This window comes from Zea mays, chromosome 1, assembly GCF_902167145.1.
Source record: "Zea mays cultivar B73 chromosome 1, Zm-B73-REFERENCE-NAM-5.0, whole genome shotgun sequence".
Taxonomy (NCBI): domain Eukaryota; kingdom Viridiplantae; phylum Streptophyta; class Magnoliopsida; order Poales; family Poaceae; genus Zea; species Zea mays.
The window spans coordinates 157,831,692-157,847,559 of NC_050096.1; the positions used below are offsets into that span (position 1 = coordinate 157,831,692).

Sequence of the window (15,868 nt, forward strand, 5' to 3'; positions counted from 1 at the left end):
ACCTGTCAGGGCTCAGCTTCTGATGAGGACATCACTCCCATATAAATAATGCATGGGCCGACAACACGAGCACGTGCACGATAGCTAAATCTCCAGGTTCGTTCTTGCTTAGTCAATTGTATTTTAGAGCTTACGCTTTGTGCCATGGATATTTTGATGATTAGGAACCTTAGAAAGGACCATCAAGGACTTGGAAAATGCCAAGATGTCAAGGATGACAAGCTAGGACGTTCACAACAAGAGAAACCCAAGTTTGACTCAACTTCGTCACCACCTCGAAGTCCAGGACTAGTCTGTACTAAAATGGACACCTAGAATGCATCCAAAATCTGATTAGGTTGGGCTTTATATGGATGGAAGGATAAGGAGATAAGCTTTCCAATCCAACTGAAACCACCTTAACATGCATCAGGAGTCAACAGGAATCGTCGAAACAAGTCAGCTTTTAGATTCTGTTTTGGTGCTGCGACACTGTTTGTTGGGCTATTGGGTCGTGTATCGTGTTGGAGCCATTTAGCGGTGCGACTAGGGGTCACGCATGCCCCTAACCTCTATTTTACCAGCAGCCGCTGCCACATTAGTGTTTGGGTTTTGCTTAGATCATATCTGTCATCGAACAATATCGCCGTTCATCAGGTTGTGAGACCCCACCTCGTGATCAATACAATTATTATTGTGTTCTTCCTGTTCTTGCTTGTGTTCTTAATTGTGCTTGCAGGGATAAGCCTTCATGGCAAGGTCACTTGTATGTCATGGGTGATAACCAATGGAGCAGTGGTGTAGTGATTTTGAGGAGCCATTCGCTCGAAGCCTTGGATCATCAACGTCGAGATTTCCACCCAATCAAGTTATCCTACCTCACAGAAGATCCATCTTTGCCCTCTATCAATAGGTATCAAAGTTGACATCCATGTACTCATCAACACTCCTCTAGCTAGACGTGCCAGTCGCTAAGGTGCTGGCGCTCTGCCTCAAGCGCCTCCCACTCTCGCTGGATCGCCGCCTCTGTCTTGTCAAGAATCCAGCGAGCACTGGACAATACTCATGGAAGCGGGACCGACTGGATTCCGTTGCCCAAAGATTACCTCCACCTCCTCTGGAGAAGGCGAAGGGCTAGAGCGGGGCGTGCCACCGTTCGATGCCGGGTCCGGAGCAACAATACTGACAGGGTCCTCGCCCTTAAGACCCCGGTGGTCTTCGTGTTGCTCGCACCGGTCCCAATGCTAGAGGTGGGCATGGATCCTCCAACCGGAGCCTTATCTGACGCCGTGGGACCCCCTGCCACTGGAAGAGCTGCTGTTAGGTCCCTTGCCGGTGCACGAGTACCCAGGGGCACTACATTGGTCGTAGCCGGGCATGGTCCTCCAGCAACACCCCCGATGGACGACCCTTGCTGCTTGGGGCTAGACCCACCAGTAGGGCTGGCACCCGGCGAGGTAGAAGTGGCAGAGCGACCGGTGAAGGAAGAAGTCCTAGCAAATAAACAATGGGTTAAGACTCACCATCAAGGTGGCTAAGCGTACGGAGAAAAGAGGGTGCACTTGGACCTTTAGACTTTCTAGCGTCCTGGAAGCGTGGCAACCGCTGCTCAGGCTGCGATTGCTACACCGACTATTGTTATTGTTGCTGTTGCTGTCGTTTTAGGGACAATCATCCCTAGGCGGCAGCTGTGGTGGGGTCGGGAAGGCGGCTGATGCCTGCGTGCCATGGGCCAGGGAGCTGGCATGTGCGCTCGCACTCACAGTCTTCCGGTGCTCTTTGGCTGGCTCCAAAGTGAACACTCCATCGGCACGGAGCATCCTGCGTCGCCTTTCCTCTTCCAATTCCCCGGGGCTGCCTGGGATGGAAGTGTTGCTCGCAGACCCCTTGCCCTTGCCTAGGGGGCTAGGGGCACGACGGGGGTGGCGCTGGAGGCCACACCACCGTGCTAGGAACCCCCAACCAGCACACCGGGGATCTGGATCCCTTGGTGAGGGTCCAGGCCACTAGTCTAGCAAATCGCCATGCCGCTATCATCGAGGGTCGACAGCGTTGCTAGGATCGCCGTCCTTAGGCCTAGTCATCACAGAGCGCGGTGACATGGTAGGGGAAGATCAGGAACCGGTGGACAAAGATCTCCCCAGCAATCCCCCGCACCAGGAACTCTAGTTCCTTATGGGACAGATCCGCATTTGGCCTACGCTGAACCCTACAGTGGTCGTTCGGGCCGATGAACCAACAGACTAGATGCGACCTCTGCTACTGCAACATGATTCGGCGCTTCAGGAAGTCGTTGAGCACATACATCAACATCAGGCCACTCGAAGCCATGATTTTTATTCCGTCCAGATTGGGGTGGAACTCCAGCGAAAGGGATGTCCTGGCCCTCCACTGCTTGCGGTTGAGGGAAGGCTCTAATACCGGCAGGCTGAGGTGGTCATTGGCCTCAGTGCTGGCAATCACCCAGTCACATTGCTAGTCTTCCCGCTTCTCGGTGGCAAGGGTCGGGATGTAGATTGTCAACGGTTCTGACCTCATTTGGAAATAGAAGGTGCTGATGTCATCCTTGCTCTTCTCAGACTTGACCAACACAAAGAAGTGTCGAAAAAGGGAGGGGGTAGGGGCGCACGCCCACAAACATCTCACAGAGGTGGATGAAGACGTTTCCTAGTGGATGGAGTGGGGCGTGAGGTGCTGAACCTGAAGCCCGAACTCTTCCAGCAGCAGTAGAAAGAAGGACAAAATTGGCAATACCAACCAGTAGGAGATGTATGAGGTGAACAACACAAATTCCCCACGGTGCAGGACGCCAAGAGGAAGAGAGTTCGCACGGATCCCTCCGGCGAGCCGTAGCACGACTCACCTAAGTAGGTGGTGCACTAGATCAAGCTTCACCTCAATTTGAAAGCGACGAGGATGGCCAAGAGAAGCCATAGCATGTGTGGCGGCGTGAGCACGGAGCGATAGAGCATGAAGGCGAAGGGGAACAACTGCTTGGGAGAGGATGCAAATGCAAAACGGTAACCACAATACGCGATGTGAACCCTTATCTAGGCAAACTCTCCCACGCACCCCAAAACGCCATGAAGAAATCATGTTCAACATTCACCTGGGATCCGAGCAACCCAAGCCATGGCACGGGGGCCTAGACCCATCGGTCATGTAGGGTGTGTGCCATATTTTGGGTATGTAGAGATCTAGATGCGAATCACCGAGCTCTATGAGTATCTCCTCAGGGTCGCTGCGAAGGTTAAAAACCATTTTCAAACTGACGTGGTAGCAACGAGACACCCTACGCATGGCCGGGCCAAACCACCAGACGTGAGATCTGCAGGTTAGTGAGCCACGGGGACATATATGATAGTCAACGAGACTGGAGATGGTGTGACATCGGGTGCATCAGCATGCATACTGAAGCTGCATGCCAATCGTCGTTTGGGTCGTTTGAAGCAATGTCTAAGCTTTGACCCCACCTATGGGCCCACATCCTCCTTTGAGGTAGGCCCGAGGGCCACTATTGGTACCACATAACCGGAGTACCCCTTACTACTGTATCAAAACGCAGTACCCACATGGTTATCTCTAAATCGTGTGCTAAGGAACTTCAGCAACGGGTCTGGACCCCCATGGGCAGGTCCCAAACCCCCATGCACGCAGTCTAGACACCCTGTAAGGTCCATGACCTCTACGTATATAAATCGGACCCCCGAGTAGGGATCTGGAGCCCCCCATATGGGGTTCAAGTCGCCAACAGCGGCTCCCGGTGCTCTAGGGCAGAACATTCCCCCAGACTCTACTCTGGACCCAAGCAGGGGTCTGGTGACACCACGTGTCCGCTGGAAGCATGGTGCAAACCTTCGCATGGAAGCAAAGCCTCAGCCCGCATTAGATGCAAGGCGGCCACGATGTACTCCGAACGAGCGCACACTGCTAGGCTTGTGACATGCCTCTGTGACCACCACACACGTTACCGAGGCGCACTGTAGCATGGTAGCGCCACACACGTTAAATGACTACTTAGAGCTTGGCGTGTTACCAAGGCCGCTATGCCACACGTGCATGGAAGCTACCATCATGAAGCGTGGTTCGATCGGGTATTGAGTCCGCTACAGTGACCGGCCGGACATGATAATGCAGGTGACTGCACACGCACCTATGCACGTCAGCATGCATGTCTACGCTGCAATCTATACCAGAGTCTCCACTCGTACGCTAACGAGATGGGGCGAAGGAGAAGCTAGTCTAGAAATCTGCACGACGACCAAGAGAAGAACTTTATTTGTCAACGCATTACTTGTTCCATATAGTATGCTTTTATTACTATATTCCTGGGCCTATCTATTAGGGCTCGGCTTCCTTGTATGTGCCCCCTTGGACTATAAAAGGACGGCACACAACGTTACAAGGACGGAGAGACACAGAGATCCCAGACAATACAACTCACAGTAGATGTAGGGTATTACGCTATGGCGGCCCAAACCACTCTAACCCTTATGTTCTCGTGTTCTTCTAGCTAACTAGGCAATCCCTAGCTTCCTCCTCATCTTAGGATCAGGGTGAGTGCACTCCGCCACCCGGTCGGAGGATTTTTCTCTCTGACACAATCTATCATGGTCCTTATCTTGATAGGGAAGTGATAATCCTAGGGCTTGTCTCAGCATGGATGTAGATGATCGACAAGTCATTTATCCATAGGGATATATCTTGATGTCTCCTTTTATGTGGTATTGATCACTCTACATTTGAACTTTACATTATGTGCTTACAATTCATAGTGTACAAAAATTAGGCTTGTCATCCTAAGGAGCAAACTAAGTTATCCTTAATAGTTCTAGTGATATAATGTAGTTCTTCTATTGATACTAGAATTGTGTATGTATTGCTCACACTACAATTGCAACACATAGCTAGAGGTAGTTATTATTACGACATCCTTGTTGTCTAACTCATTCATTCCTCTCTAGCCATCTATCGAAAATATCCTTTTAAACTAGAAAAACCTAAATGAAGCCTATAACAGAACATTGCATAGGCTTTTATAAAAATAAACCTACACAAAACACAAATAAAATGCCACTTCACCTAGCAAAACTGACCTAACTAGTTTCCAAACTATCCTAGTTGTTTTTTTCCTCTTGCATAGCAGAATAACAAGGCTGGCTAGTTCCTCGAACTAACCTAGCTAGTTTCCTTAGACTGTTCTAGAAAACTCATCAAGAACTTATTGTGCTTTTCTTTCTTCCTCTAAAATCTAAGGTGTTTTAGGAGTGCTTTTTGTACCTATGAAACTTTGTCAATTGATGCCTACACCCACAAACGTGTACAAACAAGTAGAAACAAATGGAGGCTCGTAAAATATGAAAAATTCAATGTAAAAGTAAAGTTAGACAAACAAATAAAGAAGGCACAATTATTTGTTTGACCGAAGTTAGAGCATCACCACAAGAGTCATACATCTCTATTGTGGAAGCCATAAGTAACCCAATAAAGGTCTACTCTTGCTGGATCCAAATTGACCTATTTGCATTCTCCACTAGATTATCTCTTTTCCTTTTTTTAATACTAGATCAAGCCCTCACAAACTTTTGCTCGTGCAGGACACCATGGGGATACACTAACAACCACTAATACATATAAAAGCAAGGCTCCAAGGGTAACAAACGCTTCACATGAACTTGATTTCACCACAAAGTACTTAAGGGTTTCTCAAGTTTCTTTCACACACAATCTCATAATGCTCAATTCTTGATATTGGATTAAAAAATGAGACTACATGCACTCAAGTCCCAGAAAAGGGTGAATTTGGAGATCTCTCTTGTCTTTGATGGTGTATATGGATGTGGAAAGCTTTAGCAACCTATAATAGGCCATGGTGAGGGGTATAAATAGATCAACCCAAAAGTAGCTATTGGCTGCCTAGTGAGGCAAAATTGTAACACCCAAAATACTATTTTGGGTTTTAGGAAAGATTGTCCCCAAAGGATTATAAAAATTAAAAAGCATTTAATAAGAATTTCCTTTATTTTCAAAAACAAATTATGTAAAATGGTCGAATGGTAATAATAGATGGTTCAAACTTAGGTCTGAACAATTAAAATGAGCGATGTAATTTGGAACCTAAAAATATGAAAAAATAGATGAGAAGATCCTTATATGAGTTGCGATTTATTTCAAAGTATCTCTTGAATATTATACATTATAAACTATTTTATATTAAAATGAATAATATGCTTTCAATAAGACAATATCTTTAAAAGAGTGTTATGTTTAAATCATCAATATGTGTTGCATATTTGAAGCATTGGCCTAAATAAATCATATAAATAAAATCATAAATTGCATGATGGAGATTTATTTGCTTGTGCATTTCAGTTTGATGGATTTTGAATTCTAACTTGAATTTGAAATTTGAACTAGAAAAAAATAAAACTTAAAAAGGAAAAGGAAACTAGAAATAAAAAAGAAAGTGTACCTAACCTTACCTGCCTCTCGGGCCCTCATCCCTCTTGGCCCAGATCGCCCTCTTCTTTCGCTAAATGGGCCGATTAAGCACCCGTCGACCCATCTAATTCCCTTCATTTTTCTTTCTACCACACGGCTGACCCATGGGGCTCATGGGCTAGTCTCCCATGCCTCGTCGCACGCTCCCCTCACAGTCAAGTTCACGTGTATCTCTTGTCACCTCCATGTGGGCCCCATTCATCGGATTCGTCCCTTCCCTCGCAACAAGCCACATGCGCGATCGCAACAAACTTCAAAAAATCGTAACAAACTCCGTTGCTGCCAGCTCAATCTCATCTGGCCTGGGTCCTTAGCTTCGGTTATAAATCCTGAGCCCCCGAGATCGCCCTGCACATCCACTCGAGTATGTCGTGACCACAAAAACGAAGAACGTCGAGCAGGTCGCTGAGTAAGAACCGAAGCCGCCATTGTTGGTTCGTTCGTACACCATCGATGGGGTCTCAATGTCGGGTCATGGGGCTTAACTAGATCGCGAGGAAGGTGATTATGGCCTCGCCTGGTGGAAATTCATAGTGGAGCACCAGAGATTGCTCGTCGGAATTCTTTCTCCATCGTGGAGCCGATGGCCTCCATGGCAACATTGCTCCCACCACTATATCTGGTAAGAAGTACCTTATTCGATGCGTAATAGACTAGGCTTCGTTTAGAACCTATCAACTTTGGGAATCAGATATTGGGGCGCATTTGCGTGCTCGACGACCATGGCCTTCGCCACGTGGGCTCTGCACGTCGCCACAACTGGTCGGCGGGAGGACGTGCAACATCCAAGGAATGACCCTGATTGGAGTATACCGTTTTGCGGGTCATTAAATATGATGCATCGAAATCCGATCGGACGTCTATAGTTGGATCTTGATGTAAAGCTACGGGGTGAGTTATGGATCGTTAGATGATGATCCGGTGGTCTAGACTTCATACCGGTTCGGCCATCTTATCCAATCCCTCATATCAAGATCTAACGGGCAGTAACACTCGCACGTTATAATAGCGAGGCTGTTTTCATAAAGTGCCCCTGGCCTTTTTACTTAATAAAGTCGCTGTCCAAATCAGTTGAATAGTATTTAAAACAAGGCCTTGAAATTTACACAAAGCACGCTGGACATTCCAAAAAAATTGAAGCCACCATCTAGGTTTTTGGGAAATAAAAAAACAGAACATGACTTTTGTATAAGAATAAATCTAGAAACTTAGAAAATCTATATCTTTCGTGTTTGAACTCCATTTTTAGTAGTTCTCGAAATCGCGGATTCGTCTCGATGCATATAATACTCTTACGTATTTGGTTTTCATGTTTGGTGTGCTTCAAATTTTAAATCATTATTTGTCTGTATGCTTGTACTGCTACGTTTAGACAGGCGAGTGTATGTGGTCTGTAGATCTAGACTTTTGAAGAGATCTAATCAACAAGTTATCGCAAGTAAAAGGCAAGTTGGGTCCTTGATCACATTTTTGACCTAATAATATTTACTTTTATATTCACACCCTGATTTCATTGTTAGACGGGACTTAATAGGTTACCTAGTTTTCTTTATCTTACACCTTGCATGCAAATGAGTTATTGGGTAGTCTTGCTATTGTTCTACTTGGTTTTGGGATTAATGTTACATACAAATTATGATCTGGTCTTATTATTAATGTTGGCTTTATTATTATACATGATAAGATCATTTTATTAATTGGAACATGGAGCGACCACCCGAGACAACAATGCTATCACAATGGTGGAATGGGATGATGTTGGCTGATTAATTAGGAAAGCTAGCATGTGAGAATTCTTTCTCAAAAGGGGCAAGCGTGGAGGAGTTACCACAAGTACAGGGAGGTTCTCGGGTCAAGCTGTCTATGATAGCTTTCTGGACAAGGGATTCTATACCCCCTCTGCTTGAAACCATAGCAACTTTTCTGATGCTAGTGAAACTTTATAAAGGCCTCGTAGTGTGTCCTCGCCAACTCACCTTGGAAATGTTTAAGGGTCTGCACAACCCAATGCGAAAAGGGAACACGACTTGTTCGTAAAGATGTGCAACCTCTGCAGAGTGTAAAACTGGTATATCAGCCGTGCTCACGGTCATGAGCGGTTCGGACCCTCACATGAGTAATGTATGAAATTAAATTTAACATGTCATGCATTGTATTGTGGGAATTTCATTATGATATATTATTTTGATTGGGATGGTATTTACTTATACTAAGTAATTGCTAATAAAATTTTGAACAACAAAGTTAAAAGCTATGCTCGGCCTTAGCCGTTTTCCTTGGTAAGCCATATACACTACTGGACACAGTTGCGTTGCTGAGTGCTTCAAGCACTCAGCAAAGTCTTTGCCGAGTGTGACTCTCGGTGAACTGTACATCGACAACAACTTCTTTGTAGAGTACTTTTTGTCGGGCACTCGACAAAGTCTTTGTCGAGTGCCATCTAGTGCTTGGCAAAGAAAAGTCACCATCATGGTGACAAGTGACGGTGACTAAGACTTTGCCAAGTGTACTCACTTACACTCGGCAAAGAGGGAACCTTTACCGAATGCCAGCCGGCCTGGCACTCAACAAAGCAGGCTCTAGTAGGCCCCCATGGCACCATATGTGCCAAGAGCCGCAAGTTGGCACTCAGCAAAGGGAGCTTTTTTGCAGAGTGCCTGCCTGCCTGGCACTCGGCAAAGGGAGCACCAGTGGTCCCCTTTGCCAGTCCCTTTGCCGAGAGGCACTCGACAAAGGGTGCTTCTTTGCCGAGTGCTAGGACCACAATACTCGACAACGAAGCTTTACCGGTTCCTAGGTGTGCCTTCTTTGTCTAACACTTTTGCCACTGTACTAGGCGAAGGAGCTCTTTGTCGTGTGTAACACTCGGCAAAGTGACTAGAAAATTGTTTTTTATTTGGTTTTATTATTCCATCCAAACAAACAAAACATATATCACATAATCATCACATATACATCACAAAGTGCACAGAATCATTACATACATAATAGATACCACATATCTCACAAAAACCACGAGTCTCACAAGTTTTTCACAAACATAAGTTCTATCACAAACATAAGTATCACAAAGACCACAACTCACACAAGTTCAGACCAAGTTTCACAAACAAGTTTGACAACCATAAGATCATCTGCGAGGTTGCAGCTAGACTGTGTCAGCGAAGGGCTGAGCGAAGCGTGAGGGTTGTTCGATGCCACCGATTGTCCCTGCACAGAGAAGAGATTGCATGTGTGAGACCAGATGAATATATATCATGCAGGACTAAAATTTTGAAACCCACAGGAGTATGGAACCGAGTAGGGTCAACTAGAGGGAACAACAAATGTGGTGGAGCAAGACCCTATGCGGCGCCAAGGCTCTACATGTATTGGAACATCTCCACCATCCTCTGCTGATCCACCAAGCGAGTCGCCCTTATCCTCGCCTCCATTTCTATACGCGGCCTGCTGATGACCCTTTGCCGAGGGTTACATTTCACCGAGAGATGGACACTCGACAAAGGCTACTATGCTGAGCGTCTGATTATGCAGAGTGTTCACGCTCGACAAAGGAGGTCTGTGCCGAGTGTGTTTGTTCACTGAGAGTGGCGCTCGGCAAAACATGTTTTGCCGAGTGCCCGATAAATTGTTGTCGACAAAGCATCGGGCACTCGACAAAGAGCTTGTTTTCGGTAGTGACACTACACTTCTTGAGCCCCAATAATAAGTGAGTTCATACACACTTTTCCCCATACTTGTTGTGACACCTGGATTTAAGGGATAAAGCTGGGTGCGTCTCATATGTGCGCCAAAGAAGAACATCACATATAATGACAAAGTGTATAGAGATAAATGTCACAAGTATCATTATTACATAGCGGAAGTCTTACAAAAATAAATGATAACAATAAAGCAAACTAAATATTCTTCCTTGGCGCCAACAAGCTGACTGGGAGACGCCACCTAGATGAGCTCGTACTCTTCATTGTAAGGCTCCTCCTGGACCACCTATTCTTCTCCTGTGTGTGGGGGGGTTATATATCGCAAGGGTGAGCTCACAAAAGATCATTGCTCAAAAAGTTGTGGCAAATAATGTGCATGAACTCACCAAAGGTGGGAGCTCATGTGAAGTGTAAGGCTGATCAATAAATAAGGGGTAAAGCTGAGCATTGCTTTTATAAGTTGGTCAAGTTTTATTAGAAGTTACTAAATGTAAGTAGATACCAAACCAGAGTAATAATAGATCGAAATTGATAATAAATCCCAATGTGATGCAAATGACAAATTGAATTTAGTTCCATAAATTAATCATGCAAGAGTCTTGAGCTGCTCATGACCACGAGCACGACTAGTATACCAATTTTACACTCTGTAGAGGTTGTACCATGTACCCACAAGTCGTGTATCCCATCTAGCCTTTGTTTGCAAGGCCCTTAGACACTGCCGAGGTGAATGGCTAGGGATCCACTACGAGGCCTTTACAAAGTTCCACTAGCTTCAGAAAACCCGCTACAGTTCTTGGAAGAGCAATGCAGGAATTCCCCGTCTGATCGCCATCATAGCAAAATCAACCTGAGAACCTCCCTACATGCCTACTCCCCTACTACCCTTGCCCCTTTCGGGTAAGGTAGTCCTACACTAGCTTTCCTTGTTAGTCAGCCAAGGGTGTCCCATTCCACCCTTGTGGTGGCACATGTTTCTCAAGTTAAGCTCGATGTTCCAATTAACATAGTGGTCTTATCATGAAAAGAAATAGAACAATAATAAAGAATGACCATGTGTAATAGTTTTCTCAACACCCAAAACCATATATAGCAATAACAAAGACTAACCAAAAGTTCAGGGGTAAACAAGGTGTAAAGATAACCAGGCTAGGGTGACCTATTGGGTCCCATCAAAATTAAGCCTATGCATGATAAATGATTATAGAGAACATTATTGGGTAAATAAAAGTGGGCAAGGGCACAACTTGCCTTCAATGAGCTCCTGCTCAGCAACTTCTACCTGCTGAACACCTGAATCCTCGGCCACTGGCTCGTCTACTCGCCACAATACAAACAAACATGGTACCAGGGAGAAATTAACATCACACCAACCATGAATATAGAATATATAATAATTATCTACACTTCATAACGAGGTCGTAGGAACAAGAATCACTAAATTCGGAATTACAGATTTTAGGTTATGATTTTCCGAAGGTTTCATGTGTTCGGTATAGAAATAATTAAGTGATCAATTTTAATACATGTTTCATGCTAAAACAGAGACACTAGGTGATAAACAATATTAATACCAAATTAATGCAACTAGAATGGGTTCAAAAGGAGTTAACATGTATTTTCTAGGAATTAAACAAGTTCTTGGAATTAATTTTGCACTAATGATTATTTTCCAACTGAATTTCCATAGTGTATTCCCTTATTAGACCGCGCACATTATTATCAAAACGTTCAGGGGCTTCTACGTAAACCGTTCTAAGACCAGAGCACTCTACGCTGGACTGCGGGTTCATATGCCAGAAATGGAGGCGCTCTTGTGCTAATGTCACTACAAGAAATTTGTCCTTTTATGACAAAATACCTAATGACAAGGTCAGTTATTGTCATATAATGTCACATAATATGATGGAATTTTTTGAGTCGTCATAATTTCATGAGGCCATGAAGATTTTATGGCGATAGTGTTTTTTTGTCACATAAGGGTACGAAGATTCGTCATATATTGTCAGGCGCCAGAAGCTGGTAGACGGTTTTACTTTTATGACGCTTAGATGTGCCTTTATTTGATGATTTGGCAGCGTCACTTTATGTTTTTTCCAAAAAAGGACCGTACCCCTTTCTATTGACCGCATTCACTTTCCCATCTCCCACCCAAGATGACCAAAATTTTCCTCCTACCTTATCCTCTCGGCTGCTCACCTCCGCGTCCGCCCCCACCACCACGCGCCCGCCCCCAAAACCCCCACAAACCCTAGCCACCGCCAGCAAGGAATGGCCGCCCTCCTGCGGCTTGCTGCAGCCCGATCCGCCCTCCCCCGGCGCACCCTCGCCCCACACCAGAGGCTCGCGGCGGTCGCGGCCGTCGCGATGGAGGAGTGGTGGTCCGACTAGGAGCAGGACGGCGAGGAGGAGGCGCGTGCCTCGGCACCGGCTGTCGGCCTTGACCCCGCCGGCGGGGGCCCCTGGGGCGTGCAGTGGGTCGTCATGGGCCGCCCTGGCCCGCAGAAGCATGCCCACGCCGCGCGCCTCGCCGATGTGCTCGCCGTGCCCTACATCTCCATGGGCGTGCTCCTTAGGCAGGAGCTCAACCCCGCCTTGCAACTCTATAGGAAGGTGGGTGGCTCCTGTTCCCCTGTCCGGTGCTCTGGGGGAGGCTCACGTTCCACTCCCCTCTCTTTGTCTGTGCTCCAGCTGCTCTGATTCTGTGATCTTGGGAGGTCTTAATCATCCTAGCTACGATCTAGCCGTTTAACTTATTTAAGTCCCTAGCCGCTAAACTACTCAGAGATCAGCAAGTTCTCTAGGAAGGATGCAGTGGCATACCCAAGGTGCAGTTTATCTTGGAATGATCTTAGATTAAATAAATGTTTAAGTTCCTGATTCCTGTGGTATCTATGTACATTTTAGCTCTTTATTACAATGGTCTTGGTAGGATCTGTATGTGAATGCAGATACGAGGAGAAGCTGGAGAACTTCTGCAAGCTCATGGACTTTGTCATAGACTCAGCTCCACCTGAGTTGAGGCAGGAGGCCCACTTCTCGATGGTTGACAGGATGAAGCATAGGGTTGAGAAGTCAGCATTCTGGGGCCACCTTCTTCGGCATGTGATGCAGCAGGGGCAGAAGAACATGGTGTGAGTATCAAGTACTGGCCCCTTGTCAATGTTTTGATAGGCACCGTTTATGCAACCCTTTCCAAAAATCAAATTGCTGTGCAGGGAATTCTTTGACCTACTCCTTTCTCCGGCATCGAAAATCTTGAACACCTGGTTTGAGGTCAGCATTAGTCCCATCTTAAACGCTTCTGTTCACATTGATCTCTGTGGTTGCTTTATTTCAATTGGCAGCCTTCACCTAATCTTCTTTAATCTGTGAACAAAAGGGCCTCTCATTGACTACTGTCTACTGCAGAGTGAGGTTTTGAAGGCCACTCTTGCAACTGACGCCATGATAGGAGCTATGGTGAGGGCACTTTGAATGGAATAAGCAAAATATTTTGCCTAGCACGTTGGCATTTGACTGCTGGATATCCCTTTTATAGGCTGGTGTCCACACTCCAGGTTCTGGATATGTTCTCCTACACCATGTCATGGGGGAGACTGGTGGTCAGCGTGGTGTTTGGGCGTATGCTTCTTGCTTTGACTCTCTAAGACGCCTCTTATTTTTGTTAAATCTGCTTGTTAGTATGTTAGGTTTATTATTAGTTCTTTCACCCGTTCAGCATTGTTCAATTTTGGATTTTATACAGGGCTTGGATTGAATGAAGAGGTTCCACCCAACATGGATTCGAAGACAAAGTTCAGTGATGTCAAGGGAGTTGACGAAGCTAAAGCTGAACTTGAGGAAATTGTTCACTACCTACGAGATCCTAAGGTGAATTGTTTTAGTCAGGCATACTATTTGTCTGTGATGACTGATGAGATAGAACAATGATTAACATTATGTCTAGTCCAATATGCCCATTATTTGACTATGTTGTATTGCTGTTGGCATGTACCAATATTTCATGGCAAATCTTATATCCCAAGTTTTTTATATGCTCAACAGGCCGCACTTGAAGAAATCTTATATCAGTTTGAGGAAAAACTCCAAGTTGAAAGAGAGGAAGCTGCTAGGAAGCAGGAAGAGTTGCAAGCACAACTACAAGCTCAACAGGTCGCACTTGAAGAAAACCAAAGTTTGCTGCGCCAGGCCCAAGTGGAAGTGAAGGGGATGCATACCAAGTTTGAAGAGACCAATGCACTGCTACGAGTTGTCCTGAAACTTCAGAAAGATTGAGGTAGGGATGCATACCAAGTCTGAGGATGATGCCTTTGCTTAAGGTTTTTCTACCTTGCTAGAACATATCTATGGTTAGAACTTTGTCAGAACTACGTGCAATCTGTTTGAATGCTTCAAACCTTTGTGGTGGAACCTTTGTATGTTTGAACCTCTTTTGTGGAAGAACTATTGTGATGGAATTGTGTATGACTTGTGATGAGAATGTTGTGTATGATGGCTTTTCTGTGTATTATGATTCTGTGAGCTATCATGAGAGCTCAGTGTGTCGTCACTGTATGGTCACTGTATGTGGGTGCCATAAGTGACGATCCCAACTTTAGGTGACGCGTTGACTGGAAAAAATGTGACAGATAACACCGTCATATATAGCAACAATATGTGACGGACGAACGCAGTCGTCACAAGGTACATAATGTGACGGTCGTTATATGACGACCCTTATGACGCAACATTTTCGTCATAAGATGCTTTTTATGACCAATTTTGTACTAAACATGACACTTTACTTTTGTCATACAAAACCATTTTTTGTAGTGTGTGTACGATGAAGGGGTAAGCACAGATCTCAGCCATCCAATTACATGCTGACGCACCAGATTAATTCAATGCCCTCACGAACCGGTATGCCACGCGGATCCTTGGATCCAGATCCTACGGTTCTACGCGTTATGAAAACAGGATCCAGTTACGACCGCATGATTCTTAACTGACCGCCTGCATTCGATGAACTGAATGGGTACTCTAGATTTGATCTATCCCGCCCATCAAAGATCCCACAGTTCCCACCATCGTGACCCTTCAACAAATCTTAATCGTTAGGCATGAGATCGACGACCCAGGACTTGTCTTCTTTCCCCCATCGGCCAACCGCGGCGAAGAGGTCGCCGTTGCACACCGACTCGCTGCCCCAGTAAACTAAAGTTTCTACTGTGGCAGAACCGCCTGAATTATTCCGGCTTAAGTGCCCAAGTCACGTCTTAGAGGCAGCAACACACTTAAATCGGAATAACCCATCAGTCCCTCAGATCTAGTCTGATAAAGCCACTTATCAAGGATCGAATACCACTAGCTCATGCGAAGGTGAGGCACAGAGAGAATACAATAAAACATGAAACCACAAATTAAGGTACTGGAGTTATTACATAAATCGAAGTTTTAATAAAAGATCACAAGTTCGTAATTAAAATGTAGCAGATAATTGATAATGTCGATACTAAGGAATAGGGCAAGGCCTAGCCCACTACTCCTCCTGGTCCTCTCCTGTCGAGGCAGCATCCCACTCAACCGTCCAACCCGGTGGCAGGGTGGAAGGCCAAGTCACACCGTCAACCATATCCTGTAGCGTACCTGAAAAAAATATGCCACAAGCAAGGCTGAGTATACTAATACTCAGCTAGACTTAC

General features: G+C 45.6%; 1 protein-coding gene across 2 annotated transcripts; it reads left to right on the forward strand.

The window, feature by feature from the left end:
* The first annotated feature begins 6,830 nt into the window (after positions 1–6,830).
* On the forward strand, positions 6,831–14,741 carry LOC103639955 (pyridine nucleotide-disulfide oxidoreductase domain-containing protein 2). Of its 2 annotated transcripts, none has more exons than XR_004855367.1 (7): positions 6,831–7,102; positions 8,165–13,318; positions 13,403–13,460; positions 13,596–13,646; positions 13,726–13,808; positions 13,933–14,057; positions 14,232–14,741. XR_004855367.1 is itself a non-coding variant. In XM_008662631.4 (7 exons), exons 2-6 carry the CDS (start codon positions 13,170–13,172, stop codon positions 13,946–13,948), a joined length of 357 nt encoding a protein of 118 aa, XP_008660853.1. In that variant the 5' UTR covers positions 12,744–13,012; positions 13,136–13,169; the 3' UTR covers positions 13,949–14,057; positions 14,232–14,741. The 2 variants fall into 2 exon arrangements, 1 of the variants encoding a protein (XP_008660853.1); XM_008662631.4 differs by lacking the exon at positions 6,831–7,102 and having other exon boundaries at positions 12,744–13,012; positions 13,136–13,318.
* Positions 14,742–15,868: the final 1,127 nt, after the last annotated feature.